The sequence below is a fragment of the Calonectris borealis genome, chromosome 8 (genome assembly GCF_964195595.1).
Source record: "Calonectris borealis chromosome 8, bCalBor7.hap1.2, whole genome shotgun sequence".
NCBI lineage: Eukaryota > Metazoa > Chordata > Aves > Procellariiformes > Procellariidae > Calonectris > Calonectris borealis.
In genome coordinates, this window is record NC_134319.1 from 2,097,224 (window position 1) to 2,119,449 (window position 22,226).

Consider the following 22,226-nt stretch of genomic DNA (forward strand, 5'->3'; position numbering starts at 1 on the left):
GTGCAATGCCCCCCACGCCAGACCCTGTGCGCTGCCCCCCGTGCAACGCCCCCCACGCCAGACCCCCGAGCAATGCCCCCCCCGACCCCAGACCCCCATGCAATGCCCCCCACGCCAGAACCCCGTGCAATGCCCCCCCCCCGCCAGACCCCGGTGCTACGTCCCTCCACGCCAGACCCCCGTGCAATGCCCCCCACGCCAGAACCCCGTGCAATGCCCCCCCCCCGCCAGACCCCGGTGCTACGTCCCTCCACGCCAGATCCCCGTGCAATGCCCCCCACTCCAGACCCCCGTGCTGTGCCCCCCACGCCAGACCCCGGTGCTGTGCCCCCCACCCCATACCCCCGTGCAATGCCCCCCCACCACGCCAGACCCCCGTTCGCTGCCCCCCGTCCCGTGACCCCCCCCGCTCCCGCCCCTCGGCCGCGCGGCCCCGCCCCGCCCCTGCCCCGCCCCCAGGCCCCGCCCAGGCCCCGCCCCCGCAGCCATGTCGTCGGCGGCGGCGCGCAGACGCCCGGCGGCCCGGGCCGAGGGGGGAGCCCCCGCGGGAGCCCCCGCGCCCGGCGATGCGGAGCGGGGCATGGCGGCGCCGGGCCTCACGCTCTGCCTCAAGCTGCTGGCGGCGGCCTTCTACGGGCTCAGCTCCTTCCTCATCGTCGTCGTCAACAAGAGCGTCCTCACCACCTACGGGTACGGCCTGCGCGCGGGGCCTTCGCACCCGGGGACTGACCCCCCTCCTGGGGGGGGGGGCTCTGCATCGCGGCCCCCCAGCGTGCACCCCTCCGCCGTGCCAGACCTCCCCTTGGGTGCCGTGCACCAGCGGGCACCCCGTGCATGCACTCACTCCTGTGCGTGCACCCCCACCCTTGGGGGCTGTGCGGCGGCCCCCCAGCGTGCACCCCTCCGCCGTGCGAGACCCCCATGCACCCCTCCCTTGGGTGCCGTGCACCAGCGGGCACCCCCGTGCATGCACCCATCCCCGTGCGTGCACCCACCCCCTGCATGCAGCTCCCCCCCCCCCCCGTCTGTGCATGCACCGCCACCCTTGAGTGCTGTGCACCAGCAGGCACCCCCCCTTGCACCCCCCATCCTTGTGGGCCGGGCGCCCCTATGGATGCTCCCCCTGTTTTGGGGTCCTTTACACCCTTTGGCACCTCCTGCATGCACCCCCCTGCTGTGGAGCTGGGCCCCCCCTGCACACCCCTCCTTTTTCCCCCGGGAGTGCATTGCACTGCCAGCCCCCCGTGGGTGCCCCCCCTTCCCGTGGGGACCCCCTGCGCTGGCAGTGCCCCCCATGGCTACGGGCTCTGCCGGTTTGGGGGCTGCTGCTATCCCCCTCCCCATGCATGCAGCGGGGGGTGCATGGCTGCTGGGACCCCCGGTGTGGGTGCCCCCACTGATGTCTGCTCTCTGCCCGCAGGTTCCCCTCCTCGCTGTGCGTGGGGCTGGGCCAGGTGAGTGGGGTCCCCTCTGTCCCGTCCCCCCTTGACCCCCCCCGCGGGGGGCTGTCGGGCTGACCCCCGCTCTCTTGCAGATGCTGGCGACGGTGGCGGTGCTCTGGGCGGGCAAGGCGCTGCGGGTGGTCAAGTTCCCCGACCTCGACCGGCACGTCCCCCGGCGGGTAAGCCCCCTCCCCGGGCACCTCTGCTCTGCCCCGGGACCGGGCGGTGGTCTCTGCCCCAGCCCCTCGCCGGCGGTGGGCACCACGGGCTCTGCCGCTGCTCGTCGCCCCGGGAGCTGCGAGCTGCGCGGGAGCCTGCGGCCATGGGGCAGCTCCGGGCTGAGGAGCTGGAACACGTGCGTGTGTGAACGTTGCCGTCACGGGTGGAAATAATTTCATCTTTATTTATAAAAGGAGGGTGCTGCTGGGGAGCTCCCTGGCTTTCTCTGGTCGCTCACGCCGTGTTTTATCCCTCTTAAAATTTTCCAGACGTTTCCTCTACCTCTTCTGTATTTCGGGAACCAGATCACAGGACTGTTCAGCACAAAGAAACTGAAGTATGGATGGCTTTTCTCTACCGGGGGGGTATACAACGGGGTGCTTGTGGGGGGTCCAGTGTTTGCGGGGAGCTGCTGCCGGGCCCTACGGCTTTGCATGGGTGTGGGTGACCCGAGCAGGAGCCGCTCGGGGCGATACGCTTCATCCTCTGCCCACGCTAAAATAAGCCACGTGCCTGTTTCCGAACGCTTTTCCCCAGCCAGCGGGTAGGGAGGGACACGGGTCTGGCCCTCGCCCACCGTGGGTGAGGGTCTGGGGCCGTCCCCGGGGTCGTCCCCCCCCCTGACAAGGTCTGACATAAGCGATACCTTTTCGGGTGTGGGGGTAATGGAGTTTCCATAAGGAGACTGGCAGGCTCGCCCGTGGCTCTGTGCTCCAGAGCCCTTATCCCGGGTGGCCGCAGAGCTGCGTTTCGGCAGCACCGGAGCGGGGAAGCCCTTTCACCCGGCTAAACCTTCCTCTTGCAGCCTGCCGATGTTCACCGTCCTGCGAAGGTTTTCCATCCTGTTTACAATGTTTGCCGAAGGATTCTTGCTCAAGTGAGTCTTCCCAGCCCCTTCTCTCCAGGGCTCTCGGTGGCAGATACCGGTTAGAGTTACAAAAGCCTGGAGGTGTTGGAATGCCGTGCAGCGTGTCAGTGAGTTGTTGTGTGTCGGAGATCCGTGTGGTCAGGGGTTTTGGCTCTAAGCTGGTTTTTAGGAGCGAGGGTGGGCGGAGGAAGCGGATATGGAGAGCAGCGGCGTGTTACTTGCCTTGATCTGCACAGCCCTTCTCCCCGCTGCCTCCGCACGCCCGGGGGGAGCTGGGCGAGACGAGGTGCGATGCGTAGCTGCCAGGCAGGGGGAAGATGGATGTGCTCTGTCTCTGCTTGCAGCAGCCTGGCTGTGCAGCACACGGTTTTGGAAGCAGAGGGTGTTGTGCCCGTCTGCCTCTGCTAACGGCTTTCCTCCGCCCGGGCGCCTGCAGAGACCCCCAAAACCGCGCCATGTGCCGACAGCCCCCTCCCCAGGGCCGGCACCGCAGTGCTGGGCTGGTCCCTACGCGGTGCCAAGCGCCCCGTGCCCAGCTGAACCCTTCGCTGCAACAGGCAGGGTTGTCGCACTCCGTAAACTTGCACCTCATCGATGCTAAGTTTTTTTTTTTTTTTAAATCATAGAGATAATTGTCTAAAAACGTCTCGCTTTTACTTGCTGCTTTTGCACGGGTTGGTTTGCTTGGGGTTTTCTTCCCCCCGCCCCCGTATGTGCTTCTCCCTGCTGTTCTCCAAAGTGCTCGCAGTGCTTCAGTGAAGATTTAGCTGTGGGTGACGGCGGTGTCCTCCTGCCTCTCTTTGCAGGAAGAAGTTTTCTTGGAGTATTCAGATGACAGTATTCGCTATGATCATCGGTGCGTTCGTAGCTGCTAGGTGAGCTCCCGGTTTGCTGTCCCCTCTCCGCTGGCTGGAGGGTCCCTGCGTGGGCCAGCCAGCAAGGCTAAGGTGAATCAAGTACCACGGTATGTCCCAAGAAGGGAGAGAGTAAATGCTGACTTTTCTTACCCTCAGACATGCTCTCTAATAGGAAAGAATGTTTTACCGACCCAAACCCCAGTCCTTGCATGATTAACTTTTTCTGACAACTTACTGGCTAAACAGAAGGTGGAAGAAATCTTGCAAGTGTTACACTCTGCGCAGCTTAAAGCTTTAACTTATGGTTTTTTTCCTTTCCCAGCGCTGACTTGGCATTCGATCTGGAAGGATATATTTTTATCCTTATTAACGATGCCTTAACAGCTGCAAACGGTGCCTATGTGAAACAGAAGCTGGATTCAAAGGTAGGCTGACCTTCGGCTTCGTTCTGGGCATTGCAGCGTTGCGCTTGGTTTGGCAGCAGCTTGCATCTGAGGGGGCAAAGAGGGGCGACTCACCCGGTGCTACCCCGTCCCTCTCCCAAAATCTCCTGTCCAGAAGGTTTGGCAATACCGCTGGGCTGCTCTCGGTGCCAGCGTTGCCAAATGGTGCGCGCCGGAGCCGTGCCCCTGTGCCGGTTACGACCGCAGTCCCTTGCGACAGCAAAGAAACGGCATCTTGATTGACGGTGGCCATAAAGCTTGTTGCAAGCTCGTCACCAAAGTCTCTTTTTTTTTTTTTAATATATGTATATATTTGTAAAAAAAATATAAAATATATATACACACAGACACATGCATATATATATACACACACACACATATACATTTACAAAAAACCAACAACTCTTCTGTCTCTGAGAATCCCACGTGGATTTAGCTCACAAGACCCAGTCTTCAGGAGCAATATGAATAAGGTTTTATGTTCCTGTTTGGAACCAGCTTACATACACAGATGTTTCTTATTTCTAGGAGCTGGGAAAGTACGGTCTGCTATATTACAATGCACTGTTTATGATCCTTCCCACCTTGACCATTGCCTACTTCACCGGAGATGCGCAAAAGGTAGGATTCCTGCCCCCAAAAGCAAGATCTTCAGTGGCACAATACCTTCTGGGCAAAACAAGTTGCTTAGGAGAACATTTTACTGTTCGTTATGAAGCACTTTTTTCTGTAACTTGGGCCTTCTTGCGTAAAATGGGAACTACTCAAAATGTGAAACTGCGAAGTAGTTCATCGTCCCCGAGCTGCGAGCAAGAACTGCGGAGCGTCTGCGGGAGGAGGCTGGGGCAAAGGGTGCTCCGAGGCCGGGAAGCCGCGTCAGTAGAAAGTAACTGTAAGTCTTGCGCTGGAGTTTAAATCCGCAGAGTTGCTCCATTCAAGCATTTTTGAAATGCTTGAGGAATGGGGAAGTGGGAGAGCAATAAGTGAAACCAAATATTACTTAAAACAAAGCAGTCGAGTATTTTTAGAATAAATGGCCTTCTTCAGGCTTCTTCCCATCCTTCCCTCTTGCTGGGGTGGTTATCAGGTTGAATTGCTCTGGAGGTCAGTCTGCCCGTGCTGCCCCAGCAGGGCGCGATGCCATTTACATGCGGTTCAATACTTGAAATTTATATTCTATTGTTATTATTCATTATTATTACACTCACTTACGTGCAGCTGTACTCGGCCGGCTCTCCTGAGCAAGAGCACTCGCTTTTCATGCCTGCACGAACCCCTCTCCGGGGGCAGGGAAGGCAAATGCTGAAGGCTGGAGGTGTTGCCCACCCAGACCCCCGTGGGTGACTGCCGTGGGTGCCGGTGGCCCCTGCAGACCCCCCGTCTGTCCCCCCCCACAGCCATACCCAGGCAGGGAGAGCCTGGTGGCTTTTTTTCTCATTAGGAGCTTAATGCCCTGATGAGGAGCCCCGGTAAGCAGTCGCTAAGATAATGAGCTGCGATTAGCGAGGAGAAGTGGTTGCACGGGGTGAAGGTAGCTCAGACCCTGCCCTTCATAAAGGGCGGCTCAGTGGGATATATTTGGGGATAAAGTGCTCATTTATAAGCAGGAGCTGGCGGATGGGGAGCAAAATGTTGCTCTGTGCTGCACTGTGCAGCCTCTGTTCAGCCTGTGGAGAAATAGCCTCTTTTTTTCTTTTTTTTATTTTTTTTTTTTCCTTTTTTCCCTGAATAAACTTCTTTCTCCCTGGCCGAGCTCCTGGCAGCTGGAGGCAGACAAAGATGCGCTCTGTTGGGGCTGCTGCCAGGAAACTCCACGTTTGCAGCCTGATGAAAAACCCTCTTGTGAAGGGCGTGCAGCTGAACGCGTCCCGCGCGGGGACGGCTCCCGGGGCAGAGCCGGGATGGGGGGCTGCATCGTGGGGGGCCACGCTGGGGAGGGGGGGGGGGGTGCATAGGAAAGCCTCCCACATTCTCATGCGTGTGGATGTGTTAAATCTTGTAGTTCGTTAACAAGCATTAAAGGTAACGATGTCTTGTCGTGCCACGCTTTGCGAGAGGCAGAAACGGGCATGCTGGTGGTGGCGAGCAAATAATTCCTGGGGGTGAAGGGGATGGACCGCCTGCAGGAAGGTCCCCCCCAGCCTGGCATTTCGTGTCCCCGTTGGAAAGCACCGTCCCCGCTGCCTGGCAGGATCCCCGTGCGCTTGGCAGCCCTTCTCTCCCCTGCGGCAGTCCCTGCCCCGCTGGGAGGGGGGGTGGGGGGGACCAGCTATCGCCTTGTTCTCCCCTCACCTCCTCACGGCATCACAGACTGGTTGAGGTTGGCAGGGACCTCTGGAGCTCAACTGGTCCAACCCCCTAGAGCAGGTGGCCCAGGACCAGATGGGTTCTGGATGTCTCCAAGGATGGAGACTCCACCACCTCCCTGGAGGTGCTCGGTCACCCTCACACTGAAAAAGTGCTTCCCGACGTCCAGGTGTCCCCTCGGCACCCTCCTGCAGGTGTTTATAGGCACGGGTGAGATCCCCCCGAGCCTGCCCCGCTCCTGGCTGAGCAGCCCCAGCTCTCCCAGCCTCTCCTCACGGCAGAGATGCTCCGGTCCCTTCATCTTGGTGGCCCTTTGCTGGACTCTCCCCATGTCTCTCTTGCGCTGGGGAGCCCAGCACTGGACCCAGCACCCCAGGGGTGGCCTCACCAGCGCTGAGCAGAGGGGAAGGAATCCCTCCCTCGACCTGCTGGCAGCACTTGGTCCAGTGCAGCCCAGGACACCATTCCCCTTCTTTGCAGCAAGGACACGTTGCTGCCTCGTGGTCACCCTGGTGTCCCCCAGGACCCTGGGGTTGTTCTGCAGAGCTGCTTCCCAGCCGGCTGGCCCCAGCATGTCCTGGTGCCTGCGGTTGTTCCTCCCGGGGACAGGACTTTGCGCTTCCCCTTGTTGGGCTGCAGGAGGTTCCTCCTGACCCGTGTCCCCAGCCCGGCCAGCTGGCCTCCCTCCCCGTCCCTGCCGCAGACCATCTCCTGCGCTGGAGCTTTGTCCTCGGGGTCATCCCAGACCTGCAGCTGGCAAAAACGTGGGTTCGGCTGCATGGAGTGTAACTTTAAATAAATAATAATTAAAAAAAAACCCAAAACAAACAAAACCCCCAACCCAAAAAACCAAACAAAACCCAATTCAAAAAAGCCCCGCCATGAAATCCAGACTTCCATTTTGTCAGCACCCCTCCAGAGGTTAAATTCCCCAAAGCGTTGCAGTTTGCTCCGCTAATCCCGGCCCCTGGCGAGGGCTCTTCTGAGCTCCCCCCCAGGACTTACTAAATCTATATGTGAATTTTTCACGTCCCTTTCAAACGTCGGGAGCCCGGAGAGCTGTCGCTGTGGGTGGCGGTGGCAGGGCTCTCTCGCTGGGGTTGCCTCGCAGCGAGCCCTGAGGTGGCCGGGGGGGCTCGGAGGCACAAAATGTGGGTGACCGCAGCCGCTGCATGGGTGATTTTGGACAAGAACCGGCTGGGAAATGCCTTTCCTGGTTCCTCCTGCTTGTGGGACTGTTGTTCATCGTTTTTTCCAGGAGGGATGTGCTGGGTGCTGGCTTGGGCTGGGAGGCGATGCTGCTTGGGCAGCCGGCCCTTCCGCAGCCCCGGGATGTCACGCTGGGATGTGTTTTCTTTTGTTTTATTCTTTTTTCCTGCTGTGACATGAAAGCCGATGTCGGAGGTTTGTTTCTCACCTTGCTGTGAATTACTGCGTCCCCTCCTCCTCCGCTAAGGGTTGGGGTGTGTTTCTTGCAGGCGATGGAGTACCAGGGCTGGGCAGACACGCTCTTCGTCGTGCAGTTTACGCTGTCGTGTGTAATGGGGTAAGCACGTACACCCCCACGGCTGGGCGGGGGGTTCCATCAGCAGCATATTTTGATGGTCTGAGCTGTTCTGGGTTAAAAAAAAAAATATATATAAATCTTTAGTCCCGATGGGGACACCACGTCTGAGAGCTACGGCAGATGGAAATTATTTCCTACCCTGCTTCAGTGCAGGTTTAGCCAAAAAAGCGGTGGTACCCATACTGCTCTGGAAAAGGGGGGGAGAGATGAATGGCAATGCCCGACGCGTGTCCTGGAGCCTGATGTCGGCTCTTCCTCCTGCAGGTTTATTTTGATGTACTCCACGGTTCTTTGCACTCAGTATAATTCTGCTCTTACAACTACAATAGTTGGCTGCATTAAGGTAAGTGGTTTCTCTGCTCCCAGGGCTGCCGTCAGCAATCGTTGCTCGGGGCTCGTATTAAACAGCGGCTTGAGCTGTTGGGGCGGGGGCTCATCGAGCACCTGGGACGTGCCCGGCACCGCGGCTCTCTCCAACTCTGCATGGCCCGAGTCACCTCGCACCTCCCCGCTGCCTGCCCGGGACGGCAGGGTGCTGCCTGGCTGCGGGAGTTATTCCAGCAAAAGCCAGGAACAGCCTCGGGGCATCCACAGCCTCCCTGCATCTGCTTCGTGCTGCTCCGGCACCCGGCTCTGCAGCGGTGTCCGCTCAGCGGCGGCACGGCAGGGGCTGGACGGAGGCTCTGGGACTTCTGCGGTGCGCTGCATGGAGGGGAGGATGGCTCCAATGGGATTTTTTTCTTTTTATTTTATTTTTTTTTTGCTGCTGTCTGGAGTAGAGAGATACTCGTGCATGTTTGCACGGCAGTCACAGCAAGCAGCCGTGCATGGCGCTGGCTGCAGTTAGCGCATTTAGCGTCCCCGGGGCTAATGACGTGCAAAACGCCCAGAAACAGCCACGATCCTCTGGGTCACCTCGGCCCAACGAGCCCGTTGCAAAAATAGACGGGTGCTCCTGGGCGTTATTCTGGGTTTTAGTGCCCGGCGGCGGGTGGCCGAGGCTGGTCGGGAGTCGAGGGAGAGCACCGCCGCCCCAGCAGCCAAAGCCTCCGTCCAGGAGCGTTTCTCAGCAGCTCTAGAACGTCCCACTTCGAGTCCAGTATTGCCACCGCTTGCCTATCTCACACTGTCTGCATCCGGGCTTTCCCGTTTCCAGGTTGCTTTAATGCATAGAGCATACGCTTGTCTCGGGCTATATGCAAACTTGTGCTCTTGTTCCTCAAATCTTGTTCCTTTGCAGAATATTTTAATAACCTATATTGGGATGTTTTTTGGAGGAGACTATATTTTTACATGGACGAACTTCATTGGTCTAAATATCAGGTAAGAACACTGGGCCTTTGCAGTTATTATTTATGATTTGCGAGTGAAAATTGCCCTGAAATGAGATGGCATCAACACTTCTTTCCAAAAAAAAAATAACCAAACCCCTATGGATTGGTATTCGTGCGGCAGCAGAGGAGCCGGCGCGGCGCTGACCCACATCTCGCAGCCCTGTGCCGCCGGCAGCGCCGCTCGGCCCCTGCTCGCAGCGCGGCTGCGGGGAGCTCCCGGCAGACTCGGGTTCTTTTAAAGCCGGGAGAACGCACAAGCACGTTTTAGCAGCAAACTGAAGTTGTTCTCAGAGCTGCATATCCGGATCGTGTAATTAAGGTAGCAAAAGAAGGATTTTTTGGTTTATTTCACCAGGTATTTTAGCACAGCTTTTGGAAAAGTCTCCTTTCTGGTCTGGGCTGTATCTCTGCGTTGTGAAAAGTCTCCTTGTTCCCTCCCGTCCTTCAGCAGGATTCCTTCAGAGACGGAGCGGGTCCAGCACGAGGCTAGGGACTCGGGCTAGCAAGCATTTGGGTACAAATTAAACAAAATATCTGATCTTAGGAGGAAAACAGAGAATTTCCTTGCAAATTGATGCTTGCAGCAGGTCCTCGACCATCGGCATACCCACGGTTTTGACTTTTCTTTGGCAGCTGGTGTTGGTGGCTGGTCTATATAACTAATAAACGTGCCGGTGTAAAGGGCAGCAGCTCCGCCGGGCTGCTGGTGGCAGGTTTGCGTCGTGCAGTGCAGCGGGGAGCCAGCCGTGAGCGTGCCGCAGCGTGCGGCGAGCGCGCTGTCGCTTCCGTGGCTCTCATTCTCCTACCGACCCTCTTTTGCAGTATTGCCGGGAGCCTGGTGTATTCCTACATCACCTTCACGGAGGAGCAAATGAGCAAGCAGTCCGACGCTGGCATCAAGATGGATATTAAAGGAAAAAGCTCTGTATGACCAGGGAAAGGCTTTTTTTGGAAGCAACCTATTTCTGTTCAGCTGATCACGGGCAGAATGCGGGAAGGAATCCGGGGCGTCTGCCACGGAGCAACGGTGATGCTCTTAATTTGCACAATCTAGATTGCTGCCTTTACAAATTATTGGGAAGATCACTGACTGCACGGTGAAGAATACATCTAATTAAGTCCGATCGTGAGGAATTAGTGGGTTTCTAATCACGCCGAGATTTGGCAGTAGAGATTGGCACAAGCAGCGTACACGCGGAGGACCGCGTACCCTGAGCGTCCCTGGTCTCGTCTCGGTGCAGCTGCCACCCGGGCGGTGGGCGCAGCCGGGGACGGGTGCTGGGGCCGCCTCTGCCCCGTGCCTCCCCCAGCCTGGTCCCTCCGGCCGGGCAGCCGCTGCCGCTGCTGCTGCAGGAAGGTGAGACCAGGGTCCCCGGCGCGGGGCCGGCCCCGCGGGGCAGGCGAACCCTCCTCGGGGAGGGGGGCGCGGGGTTGCAGCCCACGCGAGGCGAGCGCTGGTATTGCCCCAGCAAAGCCGCTTCTGCAGGATGCTCCTGGTTTGGGCCAAAACCCCTTTGTGGAATGCCCAGTGCTCTCTGAACTTATATTTGTTAGTTGGTTTTTGGTTTTTTTTTTGTTCTGGTAACCCACTTTTAAAGCTGGGTTTCCCTCCTTGGTTTCTAAGAGCCCTGCAAACGATCGCCCTGCTCTTTCCCGCCCGAGGACGCTTTTACGAGGCTCAGGGACGTTCCCAACATGAAGGTTTTTCCTGCCACCGCTGAGCTCGGCAGGGCCGGCAGCCTCCCTCAGACCACCCCGGGGTCCGAAACCTTTGGATTTGGGAAAGCTGCTGGCCGTGCCGGGGCTGGCCCCGGTGCAGGGACCCTCGCAGGGCGCTGCAGACCCAGCGGGGAGTAGCTGCAGGGATTGCGGGAGAGCTGATGCTCTCCCACCTGGCACACGGAGCCTCCTCCTTCAGTCCAGAAAATCCGCTGCAAAGCGAAGGCTGCGGCTCCCGCATCCCCTTCCCGCCCGTCGGCACCGCGCACGCACCTGGAAGAGGCCCAGGGACTTGAGTCGTGTTGGTTTTGGCAAGTCACTGGGAAATTCGGGGGCTGGTGGCTCTGGGGGTGCTGAGCGCGCGTTGCGTGTGCCCCCCCGCAGCACCAGCGCTGCAGCTTTGGCCAAGCCCTGTCCCGCAGTTCGGTTTTTTTTGATGTAGTAAGTCTTTGGTTTGTGACCTGTTAAAAGAATGAGATTTTTGATATGTCAGGCAGCATTAACAGGTTTTTTTAACGGTTTTCTGACACAGCACTTCTTTCTAGGTCTCTCCTTGGATTGTCTTTTGGTTTAAAAAGAATTGTTTATAATTTTGGTTAAAAAAAAATTTTGGTAAAACTATATATTTATGACTTTTTTTTGTATACATTCCTTCGGTAACCAAGAAAATAGCTTCTATAGACAATATAATTTGTTTCTGGAAGATATTTGCTAAAAGTATAACTGCTGTTTGGTGAAACTGCATTTATTGGCGTGCTGAACACTGACGTTTTTGTATGTGACCGAGAATTTCTGTAACAGTGCTGGTAAAGATGGGCTCAAGTTGCGCCAGGGGAGGTTTAGTCTGGACATTAGGAGAAATTTCTTTACTGAAAGAGTGGTCAGGCCTTGGAACAGGCTGCCCAGGGCAGTGGTGGAGTCACCGTCCCTGGGGGTATTTAAAAGCCGTGTGGATGAGGCCCTTAGGGACATGGTGTAGTGGGCATGGGGGTGTTGGGTTGACGGTTGGACACGATGATCTTAGAGGTCTTTTCCAACCTGTATGATTCTGTGATTCTATGATTCTAAGATGCGGAGGGAGACTGCTGGCCCCCGCTCCAAAAATCCCGTCCCGGGAGTTGTTCTGGCCAGGCGTGCCGGCGCCGGGAGCTTCCCTTCCCTCCGGGGCCTGCCTTTCGGGGCAGCGGGTGCTGAATGGGGTGGTGGGGATCGGGGGGTTACCGTATTTATTAGGCACCTGGCAGCACAGAGGGCCGAGTCGGTGCATCCCGGAGCGAGGAGCACCCTTCAGTGGGGCTCCCCCCTCGTAGTGCAGAATGGGAGAAAGAAAAACATTCCCCGATCAGTTTTATTGCTTCCTAAATTTCCATAAAGCCTCGGATTTGCAATCAGCTGTAAAGCTCTTCTTTTTGTTTTGTTTTTTTTTTTTTGGAGGGGCGGGGGGAAAGATGCTAAATGCTTCCTGCTGTGCAGAGGGCCCAGAGCTACTCGCACATCGGCTCCAGGCGGGGTTACTGGTCCCAGCACTGGTTCCCAGCAGCCGGGCGGTGCTGGGGCCGGCAGACCCCCGTCCCGGGTTGCCCTGGTCCCTGCAGCGTCCAGCGCCGCAGCCCCCTCCAGCGCCTGCTCTCGCTGTGCCGCACCCCCTCCTCCAGCCAGGCCGCTGCCGTCGCCGCCCGTGCTTGAGCAGAGGCCTTTGGAAATGGCTTCTCGCCATGTTTGCTTGTAACGCCGCTGTGCTGAGGCGTGCGCAGCCAGGCTGTCGATTCTGTCAAAAGGTTTTTGTTTGTTTTTTTGAATCTACTGGTTAGATTTATTGTCCAAACGGTGAAATATTTTTAAAGCTTATTTTGTTTGTAACTGGGCACACCTCAGTGCCAGGGTCTGGATGGTATTGTATACACTGGGAAAGCGAACAGTATTTTCTATGCTATTAATCAACTAAAATTTTTCTATATAGGGTATTTACAAAATGACCATTTTAGTGATTAAAAGGGTGATCTTTTTATTTGAATGTATGGCAGGCTTTGTATGTCCATCAGTGATGATAGCAAAAAGGATTTTATGTGCCTATGTCTTTTTGTACTGGCTTCAAATAAACCAATGACCTTCCCTCCTCCTACCCGGCCTGCTCTTGCCGTCTGCCAGCAGCTGGCCCTCGCCTCCCTGTAGCGTCCCGAAGAAAAAGGCTGGAGATAAAGGCCAGATAAAACCGGGGTGCAGCCGGGCTCCCCCTGCACCCCGGCGGTAGCACGTTTGTTGTCCCTTCTGCCTGCACTCTGGTACGCGTGGGGGAAGCAGGGGCGAGGGAGGGCTCTTGGGTGTTCAGCTTTAAATATTCTTGGAGGAAGGGAGGAGGAGAAGATCCTCATGGGAAAAACAAAACCAAAAACCCCTAGTGCTTTGCTAAAATCGGTCCCGTTCCTTCTCCCCAGCTAGCCTGGGCTGTTAGGTGGGCCGTGGTGTGTTACACGGGGGAATGCGGCACTCTGCGAGGTGCTTAATGCTCCCATTTAAAACCGCTGCTGGCGCTCCGCGTGCAGTAACTGCAGAGCAAGAGCTGGTCCCAAGCCGGCTCACGTCCCTGCTGCACCTCCTGCCCGCTGCTCTGGCTGCAGCTAACGGCAGCGTTGGGACTTACCGGGCCTTTGACTTAGCAATAAAAATTAACTCTTCCGTTGTAACCCACAGCTAGCCCACCGCCGCCCTTCCTCGTCCTGTCCGTCCTCGACGGCAGCACCAAGCTTGCTCTCTTCTCTGTCCTCCTTTACATTATGCTGCCTTTACGTCAAAGCGTACAGCAAAACCCTCCTCTCCCCAGGCTGACCCACCGCCCTCCAGCTGCCCGGAGGAACGCCCGCTCCGGGCCGCGGAACGCCCTCCCGGGGCACTCGGGGCAGCCGAAGGGTGTGAGAGCAACCTGGTTTTAGGGGAATCGAAAGACAGGGTTCAAAGTTTAATCAGAAAAGGGTATTTTGTTTCTGCGGTTTTCACCGCAGCAGTAACGGAGTCACTACCACACCGCTACAACGGGATGGGGTGTTGGCATCCTCTGTGAGCAGAAGTACTCTACCCGCTGTTCTGATCAAAACACTCAGGAATTTTTTATGCAAACATTACGTTTAAAAAAATATTTTAATAAGCTTTTTCAGAATTGCAGACAGGGAGCGGGGATAAGAGAAGGGAATTACTAACAGTGCAAAATTACTATGTGTGGAAAAATGTATAAAACTAATTTGTAAATTTTGTCTGTGTGTGGTGTAGTTGTTTTTCACTATCACGTTTAATCCTTTAGAAAGCCCAGCAAGGATTTATTCTGTTGAACTGGATTCTCCGTCCAGGCTGCAGTCTTAAAGCACTTCATGAATCCAGGACACCCGCTCCAGCCGAAGCCACCACGATAGCGCTTGAAAAACATACCCAAGTGTCACATGCAAGTTGTGATCTCTTCAGCGCAGTTTGGAAACACTTCTGGGCTCCAAACTGTACTGAAAGCTTTCTGAATGAAATCAAAGTTACTATATTTCTAGAATTTTAAATAGCTTTAGTAGTGCAATGACTTATCAAGTTATAGTGGCTGCATTTTGAAGAACATGAACAAAGTACTGTATAAAACACCAGCATAAACAAAATGTAAATTATAATTAAATATTCTTAAAGTCTAGCTGAGCATTACATATTTGTTGATTATGGAATGTCAGGTCTCTTCTATGTATCACCAAAAAAAGGTAAGATATAAAACAAAGCAACATTCCTGAAAATATACACAGTGCTGTATTTCACACACAAGCCTGAGACAATTTACTTATAAACTTTCCTATAAATTTTTGGAAATATTTCCAACTTGCAAACAAAAATGCATAAAAATAAAACTGAAAATAGGACTCTAGTTGCAAAGACTCTTAGAAGCACTGCCCTCAGTCTGAAACCGTCTCGAGACCATCTTTGATATAAGGCTGTGATACTTTGGGTTTCCGTTAATAAACCAGGTTGTAAAGTTAACAGCAACCTCTTACTAAAGCAATCAATTAATTAATTGATTAATGCAGGCCATACGTTAGCAAACCTTACTGATGTGCCTCTCCATGTAAATTGCTGTCTAATTCTAGGCCGATGTCAACTGCTGCACGTCAGCTGAACCGGTCAGAGCGGATCATTCACAACATTTCTGGGAACAGCAGGTTAATACACTCCAGAAACTCATCATGGTGACGGAGCCAGGCCGGATCCAGAGGAGCTGGCTCATTAACGACCATAAAGTCCAAGTACATGAGGTTGAAGAAGAAAACAAAACCCTTAGCAGTTGGTTTTTTTAGGTTGGTACATTAGGTTCAAACCATAGGATCGTACATTTAAAACTGGAATTGTAAAGACTCATAAACGTCAAGTAAAAATAACCAATGAAAAATGAACAGTACACCTGTAAGCCACAGGAGGAGGAGACAAGATTATAAATTATACAAATGAACAATTTTTCCTATTTTTAATACAGTAGATGTGTAGCTGTGGCTTAAAAAAAAATTAAAACACCCAAACACCGCTATTAAAAATCTTTCTATTTCATGGATGCAAACCGTAGGGTTTCAAATTATGCTAGTGAGACAGTGAGCAGCACCGCCTCCATGCCTTTATAAAGAAGTTTCGTTTCTCTCACTTTAATCTTAAACTAGGTATCCATACCTATTCTCACTTCTTGCACACGTGAATCTCTGTATACTGAATGTATAGATGTGCATATGCTGTACCAAGTCTGTGTACGTGATGTTTCTGCTCCCACTGGAACACCCATCCGTATCAGGTCCACTAGTTCTCAGAAATCCCAGCGCAGGCACCAGGTCACCAGCTGCACGTCCATTTCTAACCTGGACAGCCAGAATCACCTGGCCCATTTCCTACCCTTCCTGTGCTCAGTGAAATGTAGATGATAGACAGGCTGACAATAAATCAACGGATATCTAACACCTGATCGTGGCCAACAAGGTTTAGTAAACTTAAGCATTTGGCTGATGTGAAATCTATCTGAGCTCAAAATAAAATGAGAAAATGTATAATGAAAGCAAGAAAATTTGTGCAATGCAAGCATCATGCTTAACAAATTTTTAGCATCACTATTTGCCATAAAACAGAAATAAGAAAAAACATGTTTTCAAAATCAAATGACTTCTAACTATTCTGGATGTTAATTGTTTACTGTTTTCTGAGAAGAAAATAACATGTTGGTGACTAATGAGCATTTTTTAAGTCAATTGGTTTGGTCTGGGATTTTTTTGTTGGTTTTTTTTTTTAGAAAAGACTTCAGCAAAATAAAATGAAGCTGACATTAGACTCAGGATATCAATTCTCTCATAAAAGTTTACCAACTGTACAAGTTAAGAAAATTATACAAGCTTTTGTTTTAAGAAAGGACAGTTCAATCAAGACATAAGTACTGTAAAAATCTTTCAAAGGCTACAAAGAAATCTGGAAAAATACAGAATGTATTTCTTTAGCCCAGATAAAGAATATGGAAAGACATCATTGATGTCAACAATTTTACATACACAAACCTGACCTGGTTTATTTATTTACCTTTTAAAACTTCTATATATAAAAATAGTTGTGCTCATAACTTTCAGGATTCATAAGGGTTCCTTAACAGTGGGATGACACTTTCCTCTCGCTAGCATGAGTGGAAGTCTCTGTGCCTGCTCTGATGTGTGTCTTGGCATTCTGTGTTTCATTTTAACTTCCTGCAACATTTGAACCAGCCCCCTGCTTCAAATAGGATGTTTTGTTCACTTGTACAATGCTTAAATGGTGTATTACACACAGAAGTTTCTTTAATGTATTAGGCTGGGAGTATTTTTGCAGAAACTCACTGATTTGTTTCTCAAATATTTTTAAGAGCCTGAAGAGTTCCCAGAACTACAGTTGCCAGCTCTGAGAAATGGAATATTCTCCTACTGCTTTTCAGCACTGAAAAAACCATATAATCAGATCTTAAGAGCCAACTAGAAGGTGTTAGAAAAAATCTCAGCAGATTATTTTATGGAACTGGATTTTGTAAGGTAACCCATCAACCCTGAAAATTTTAGACACCCAAAATTTACTCCAAGGAATAAAATCAGCTCCTAGTATTCAGTCATCCAAAGTTTCTAGTTCTTCAAGCTTCCCATGCGAGTTTGCTTCTTGGAAGAACTCTGAAGAACCTGGACTCTCTTTTCCATTGCTGTTAATTCTTCTTCTTTTTAGAGGTCTCTCGTTTTTTTCTTCAAAATCATTTTCGTTTCTTGAAGCTGAATGAGCAATTTTTGGGTCAATGGAAAGGTTTTCAGTTTCATACCCATTTGTATCCAGATCCGTGTGAGGTGTTTTCTTGCCACTGGTAGGTCCATTTACATGCACTCCTTCAATTTTCGCTTCATCTTTATTTGGTATCTCACCTGGCCCATTAGCAGACACCCCTGTGTTACAGAGACATACCGTAAGAAAGAACAGAAGCATAAGCAGTAACAGAACAATCTGTGAGAGGTCAATAAAGCAGAAGTCTAACTAGTCCCATTGAACTAAAAAGCCAATACTGTTCTCCATATCCTCACTGTGTGATGAATGAGTGATTTATCTGCATACACGAGGGAGTTTATGGAAGCCCTTCCAAGCAACAGCAGCCAAGAAAATGTCCTGGAATCCCGTAACTGTACAAGCTGCAGGTGGACTGTCCTCACCTGGGCAGTTTCTGTAGCTTCCACTCCATTTTCACAATCTGATTCAGCCCCCAAAAGGTCCTCCCCTCCTCTTGCTACTGCTTTCACTTCAGCTCCTTCGGAACAGCTCTCCCTTGCTTTTGAGGGTTTCTTCCTTCACAAGTCGTACCCTGGCTCTTCTCCCATTCCTAACTGCCCTTTAATGCCCCACATCTGGTAAGAATAGCTAACGATGTTCCTGAGCCAAGCACCAGGGAAGCACTAGTGTGCTGCATGATAGCCCGGTTCCCATCGCCGTTGTCTCAAACATCCTGCACAGGACTCCTCGCAAAGTTAGCACTGCACTGCACTAGCACGGGGAAGACAGTAACAGATTGTTTACATTCAAAAGGAAGATTCTAGTGGAGATTTATCTTCAATATGTGATGACTGGCTAAATGCAAATGTAGCTTTTTTTAAAAACATTTTTAACTTAAAGCTGCTAACACCTTGGAATATATTTAAAACTAAAATTGACTTGTTTTTAGAGAGGCAAGCTGAACTTCTCATTTGGCTTGTCATCTCCGATGATTTGGCAACTCTGTTTAGGAGGGACAGGGCACGCGCTTACCATTCTGATTACTGTTGCTGGTTGTGCTGTCTTCCCTTTCAGACTGGCTGGTGCTGCTGTTGGAAGTTGTAGGAGGAGGGGACGGAGCTCTACTGGAAGCAGCACTTTCACTTTCATCCAGGAGACGGTCCATATAATCTCTACACAACAGAAACAGCACATTCAGCATTGCCCTTGCTGCGTAAAGGATTGGTGTTATTTGTACAAAAATATTCACTGCATATGCTGCAAGTGTGACCAATTCACATTTTGTATCTTTTGAAATGCACAGACTTATCTTGCAAAGTTAACACTTTAAGATCTCCTGTGTTAACTGGCCCACATATGGTTTGTCTACAGCAACTACGTATTTGTTGACCAATCACTGCAGCCAGCTTATATAAATTCAGCCTGTGCTTATGCTAAGTCCCATAAGATCATGCACAAGCAGAAACTTCAATATGCTGTGATGCTGTGGACTGTGTTTTCAAGGTGATGCTCTCAGGCAGGTTCATGCTAAGCTCTTGCAATTTGCTGCGGCAGTGATAACATACCATGAAAGTAAGTAAGTTTTGTGCACGTACAACCTCAAAAGGGGTAAAGTTAAAAGCAAATTAAAAACTTTGGAGTTAAAGATAAGACATTTCCATATCTGACATCTATTACAGTCCTGCAATTCAGGTCACTAATAGTAAATCTCTTATGAAAGATTTAAGTGAAGGTTTGTAAAGCCCTTCTACATACGGTATTAGTCTGGATTAACTCCAGAAACAGCATATCCTCACACATAATTATTCTGGAACTGATACTGCACCCTAAATTCCCACATCTATCTGCAAAAGCATTCAAGAATAGACAAGTACAATCCTTAATGACACTTCCTCTGATCACCATATGCAGTCAACTGCAAAAGAATCAGAGAATGTTTTAAGTGATTAACAACCAAAAATGTCTACTAATCTGGGCAAAAATGGAAAGGAAAAAAAAAACACAGATGGAAGAAGAGGGGGAGGGAGACAGTCCCTGACAACTGGTTAAGAAAATCCAGCAGCTCTGGATGCTTCTCTGGAACAGTCTACTTTACAAAGCCACAGATGGCAACTCTTAATGTCATACTGCAAGTTCACTTCAGCGTTCCAACACACAGTTCTAAAATGTTTAAAGAAACAATAATATTAAAAAGAAGGATCAACAGAAAAGCCAGGAACAAATGAGAAGTAAAAATAATAGTAAAAAGACTTGGAGAACGTCAGCGGAAAGAGTGGGATACTAAAATCATAGCATTGGAATGAAGGGCAGAAGAATACGTTGGCTCACTTGCTCAGATTTGAGGGAGGAAAATATACAGCTACGCACAGACATTTCCCTCTTTGCCTAGCAGCGACGTGAATGGGGAAAGGAGCTATATACACCCAAAAAAGCCCTGGTATGGAGTACTGTGTTGGCCGGAACTCTTGCCAAACAATACATTTCAAGAGTCGTATACTACAGCATGTACCACAAATCCCACCTGAAACTTGTGACTAACGCTTTTGCATAAAAGATGTCTTTAAAGTAAAACAAACATTTTAAAAATTCCACACATTTGCAGAAATGTTACATTTGTGAAACATTTAAATAGAAAACAAACTAAATCAAAAAGCTGTTCAATGCAAATTGCTGGCCTTATTCCAAATAAATGTATTCTAGAAATTACATTATATGCACTAGTAAGCTTTTCTTACACCTTGGCTGTTTTCCTGCTGCAAATTGGAATCCCTAGGCTGTCATACCATTTCAGATTAGAGCAGTATAAAATAAAGATTTAGATCCAACATGTAAAAGCACATAAAAATAATGCACATCTTACGTTACACCAGGATGAAGATTGTATTTCTTCTTTCCAAATCGGGTCTGCTGCGCAAAGAAATCATAACGCTCTGATTTCTTCCACATGTAATAAAATGCTACACACTCACCAACTGATCTTGTTCGTACCTAGGAAATATGTGCCATGCAAATTTTGATGAATTTAAATACATTTTTGGCAAAAAGCTACCATTTACATCAAAAGCTGTGAAATTCAAAGTCAATGCTTCTTTATACAACATAGGAAATAGTGGAAACTATTGACTCAAAATTTCAGAGGCCTAGAAATTGAAATGCAAAGTTTAACAGTATTTGTAAGAATACTGAAGATATCGTGACGTGCTGCAAGGAACAGCTTCAGGAGAAATATTCAAGTCTGTTTCACCAGTCTATTCAAGACCGGAATAAGACTCTAGGGACGCAGATCTTCCCGTATGTATGCACAGCAGGATTTTTGCACTGTTCTGAACTTAGGGTTCACAGCCACAGTTACAAAGGATTTCTGGACTTTGACAAATCAATCTGGACATACATGTACTAAAAATTAGAAGGAGTAAATATGGTAATTTGTGAAGGAAATTGAGGATAAGAATTTATTTACAATTACATTGCTTTAAAAAAAAAAGTGAGAACCACACTTAACATCAGTGTTTACCTTATTTGCCTGAATCACATGAAAATCCTTGCCATAGACCTTCAGTCCTTGTTCAAAGTTCCTACATTCTTCTTCTGTCCAAACAGATAATTCTTCTACAGCAAGGAAATGCAATAAAGAAAACACTTAACAAAAAAGCATACGGCCAATAAAAGAAAACTTGAAGTGACAGAAAACATATGTGGTATTCAAGTTTCTTACACCATCTGCTGACTAAATGAGAACCACCTCCAGAAATTTCACTTACTAGTACAAAAATGAAAATTCTCCCTTCTAGTGAGTAGGTGGGAGACTTGGCTGCCTTACGTAGCTAGTCAGTAGGGACTGTTACAAATGGTCCGTAACTCCAGTCCTGCCGCATGGGGGAAATAACTAGGCAGCAGAAAGAGGAAGAAGGGCTTAGAAACTTGGTCTCACCATGCTGCCCCTAGAACCATAGGAAGCAGGTATCCTTCAAGCCAGGACACAGCATGGAGGAGTTCATACTACGGACTCAAACTGGTTGCTGGTATTTGGAAGAAGCAGGGGAAAAGGAATGAGGAATGAGAGCTGCTTTACTGCTGGCAAGGGCCGGCAATGATAGGCTGTTAATTCCAGTTAGACAGAAAATGAAACTGTGCTGCTTACACTATTAGGTGGGAAATCTTGGCCCCACTGAAGCCAGAATAAACCCCTAATAACTTTCAGCCACACTTCTAAGAACTTAATATAATTTGGCCTTATTGATTCTTAAGGTCATGAATAAATAAGGATTAAAATAGCGGGAGAAGAAACTAATCTTCTCTATTTGATCATTCTTGTCTTGTGATTTGCACAGTAAACTCTGGAGAAGCCATAGGTTTGAAAGCAGAACCAACAGATCAATGTGCAAGGAAAATAACTTGTGCCTTCTCTTAGTTTCTTGTTCCTTTGAGTATAAAGATCAATACCAAAACAGGAAATGCTTAAGGCTCCAAAAGCATCTTTAAGACCAGGGTCTTTTTAGTGTAATACTTTTTTAAATAAAAGATTTAGATGCTCATTCTCCTTTATTTAGAATTGTGAATTATTTCATTTCATATTTTATGTTTGTTCCATTAACTCGGATGACTGAAAAGGTCTAGAAGAACAAAGAACAAAATGCCCAAGAAATGCAGAATTCAGCAATGCACAGTTACCTAGAAGCAATTTTAAATTTTAACTTCTTATTAAAGTCACTGATATTTATATCAAGCTCTACTGACAAGAAGTTAATTTGCACGCCCTCTCTGAGCATGTACCTGTTTATACTACATCTGCTAATTTCATTCTCTCAGGGAACAGTAAGAGATTCACTGAAGGTTGCATTTAAATGGGCACTGATATTTAAGGCTTACATGTAGTCAAGCTCAGTCTGCTGACAGCAAAACCCAGTATCTGTGTAACAAATAAAATGAGAGTTCAACAATATAAACTTAACTTCCAGTGTATGCTCACCTCTGGCTGCTTTTACATTAAATCTCAGCCTTCGTAATGATTCTTCAGTATCAAAATTGCACTTAACGAGTTCATACAATGCCTGGAAAGATGAAAAGACACACATTTAACATTCTAGAAACCGCTCAATATACGTTGTGCCACAGAAACATACTTAGTAAATCACTAGTACCTATTAAGAAAAGATTAAAAATAAACTCTTTGAATGAATGTAATATGTCTTGTACTGTCTTAAATTAT

The 22,226-nt window shown here is 50.0% G+C and overlaps 2 protein-coding genes across 10 annotated transcripts in view; one reads left to right on the forward strand and one right to left on the reverse strand.

Annotated features, from left to right (window-relative positions):
* Positions 1-473: 473 nt before the first annotated feature.
* SLC35D1 (solute carrier family 35 member D1) overlaps positions 474-22,226 on the forward strand; it is a 226,959-nt gene continuing 205,206 nt past the window's right edge. For 2 of the 6 annotated variants that reach the window (XR_012674425.1, XR_012674426.1), the window contains exons 1-12: positions 474-690; positions 1,421-1,454; positions 1,535-1,621; positions 1,931-1,998; positions 2,467-2,538; positions 3,336-3,404; positions 3,709-3,811; positions 4,358-4,450; positions 7,615-7,682; positions 7,968-8,046; positions 8,944-9,026; positions 9,860-11,578. Coding sequence is in view for 2 of the 6 variants with exons in the window: in XM_075155569.1 (XP_075011670.1) it covers positions 488-690; positions 1,421-1,454; positions 1,535-1,621; positions 1,931-1,998; positions 2,467-2,538; positions 3,336-3,404; positions 3,709-3,811; positions 4,358-4,450; positions 7,615-7,682; positions 7,968-8,046; positions 8,944-9,026; positions 9,860-9,968 (1,068 nt within the window). In the remaining 4 variants the exon portion in view is untranslated. The other 4 variants (XM_075155569.1, XR_012674424.1, XM_075155571.1 and 1 more) reach the window with 4 other exon arrangements.
* Positions 12,536-22,226, reverse strand: part of MIER1 (MIER1 transcriptional regulator) — a 44,183-nt gene continuing 34,492 nt past the window's right edge. For all 4 annotated transcript variants that reach the window (XM_075155567.1, XM_075155568.1, XM_075155566.1 and 1 more), the window contains 5 exons: positions 21,987-22,068; positions 20,532-20,626; positions 19,878-20,005; positions 18,050-18,189; positions 12,536-17,199 (listed from right to left, as the gene is read on the reverse strand). In XM_075155567.1, the coding sequence (XP_075011668.1) occupies positions 16,874-17,199; positions 18,050-18,189; positions 19,878-20,005; positions 20,532-20,626; positions 21,987-22,068 (771 nt within the window). In that variant the 3' untranslated portion in view covers positions 12,536-16,873. The remainder of the gene's footprint in view (positions 17,200-18,049; positions 18,190-19,877; positions 20,006-20,531; positions 20,627-21,986; positions 22,069-22,226) is intronic.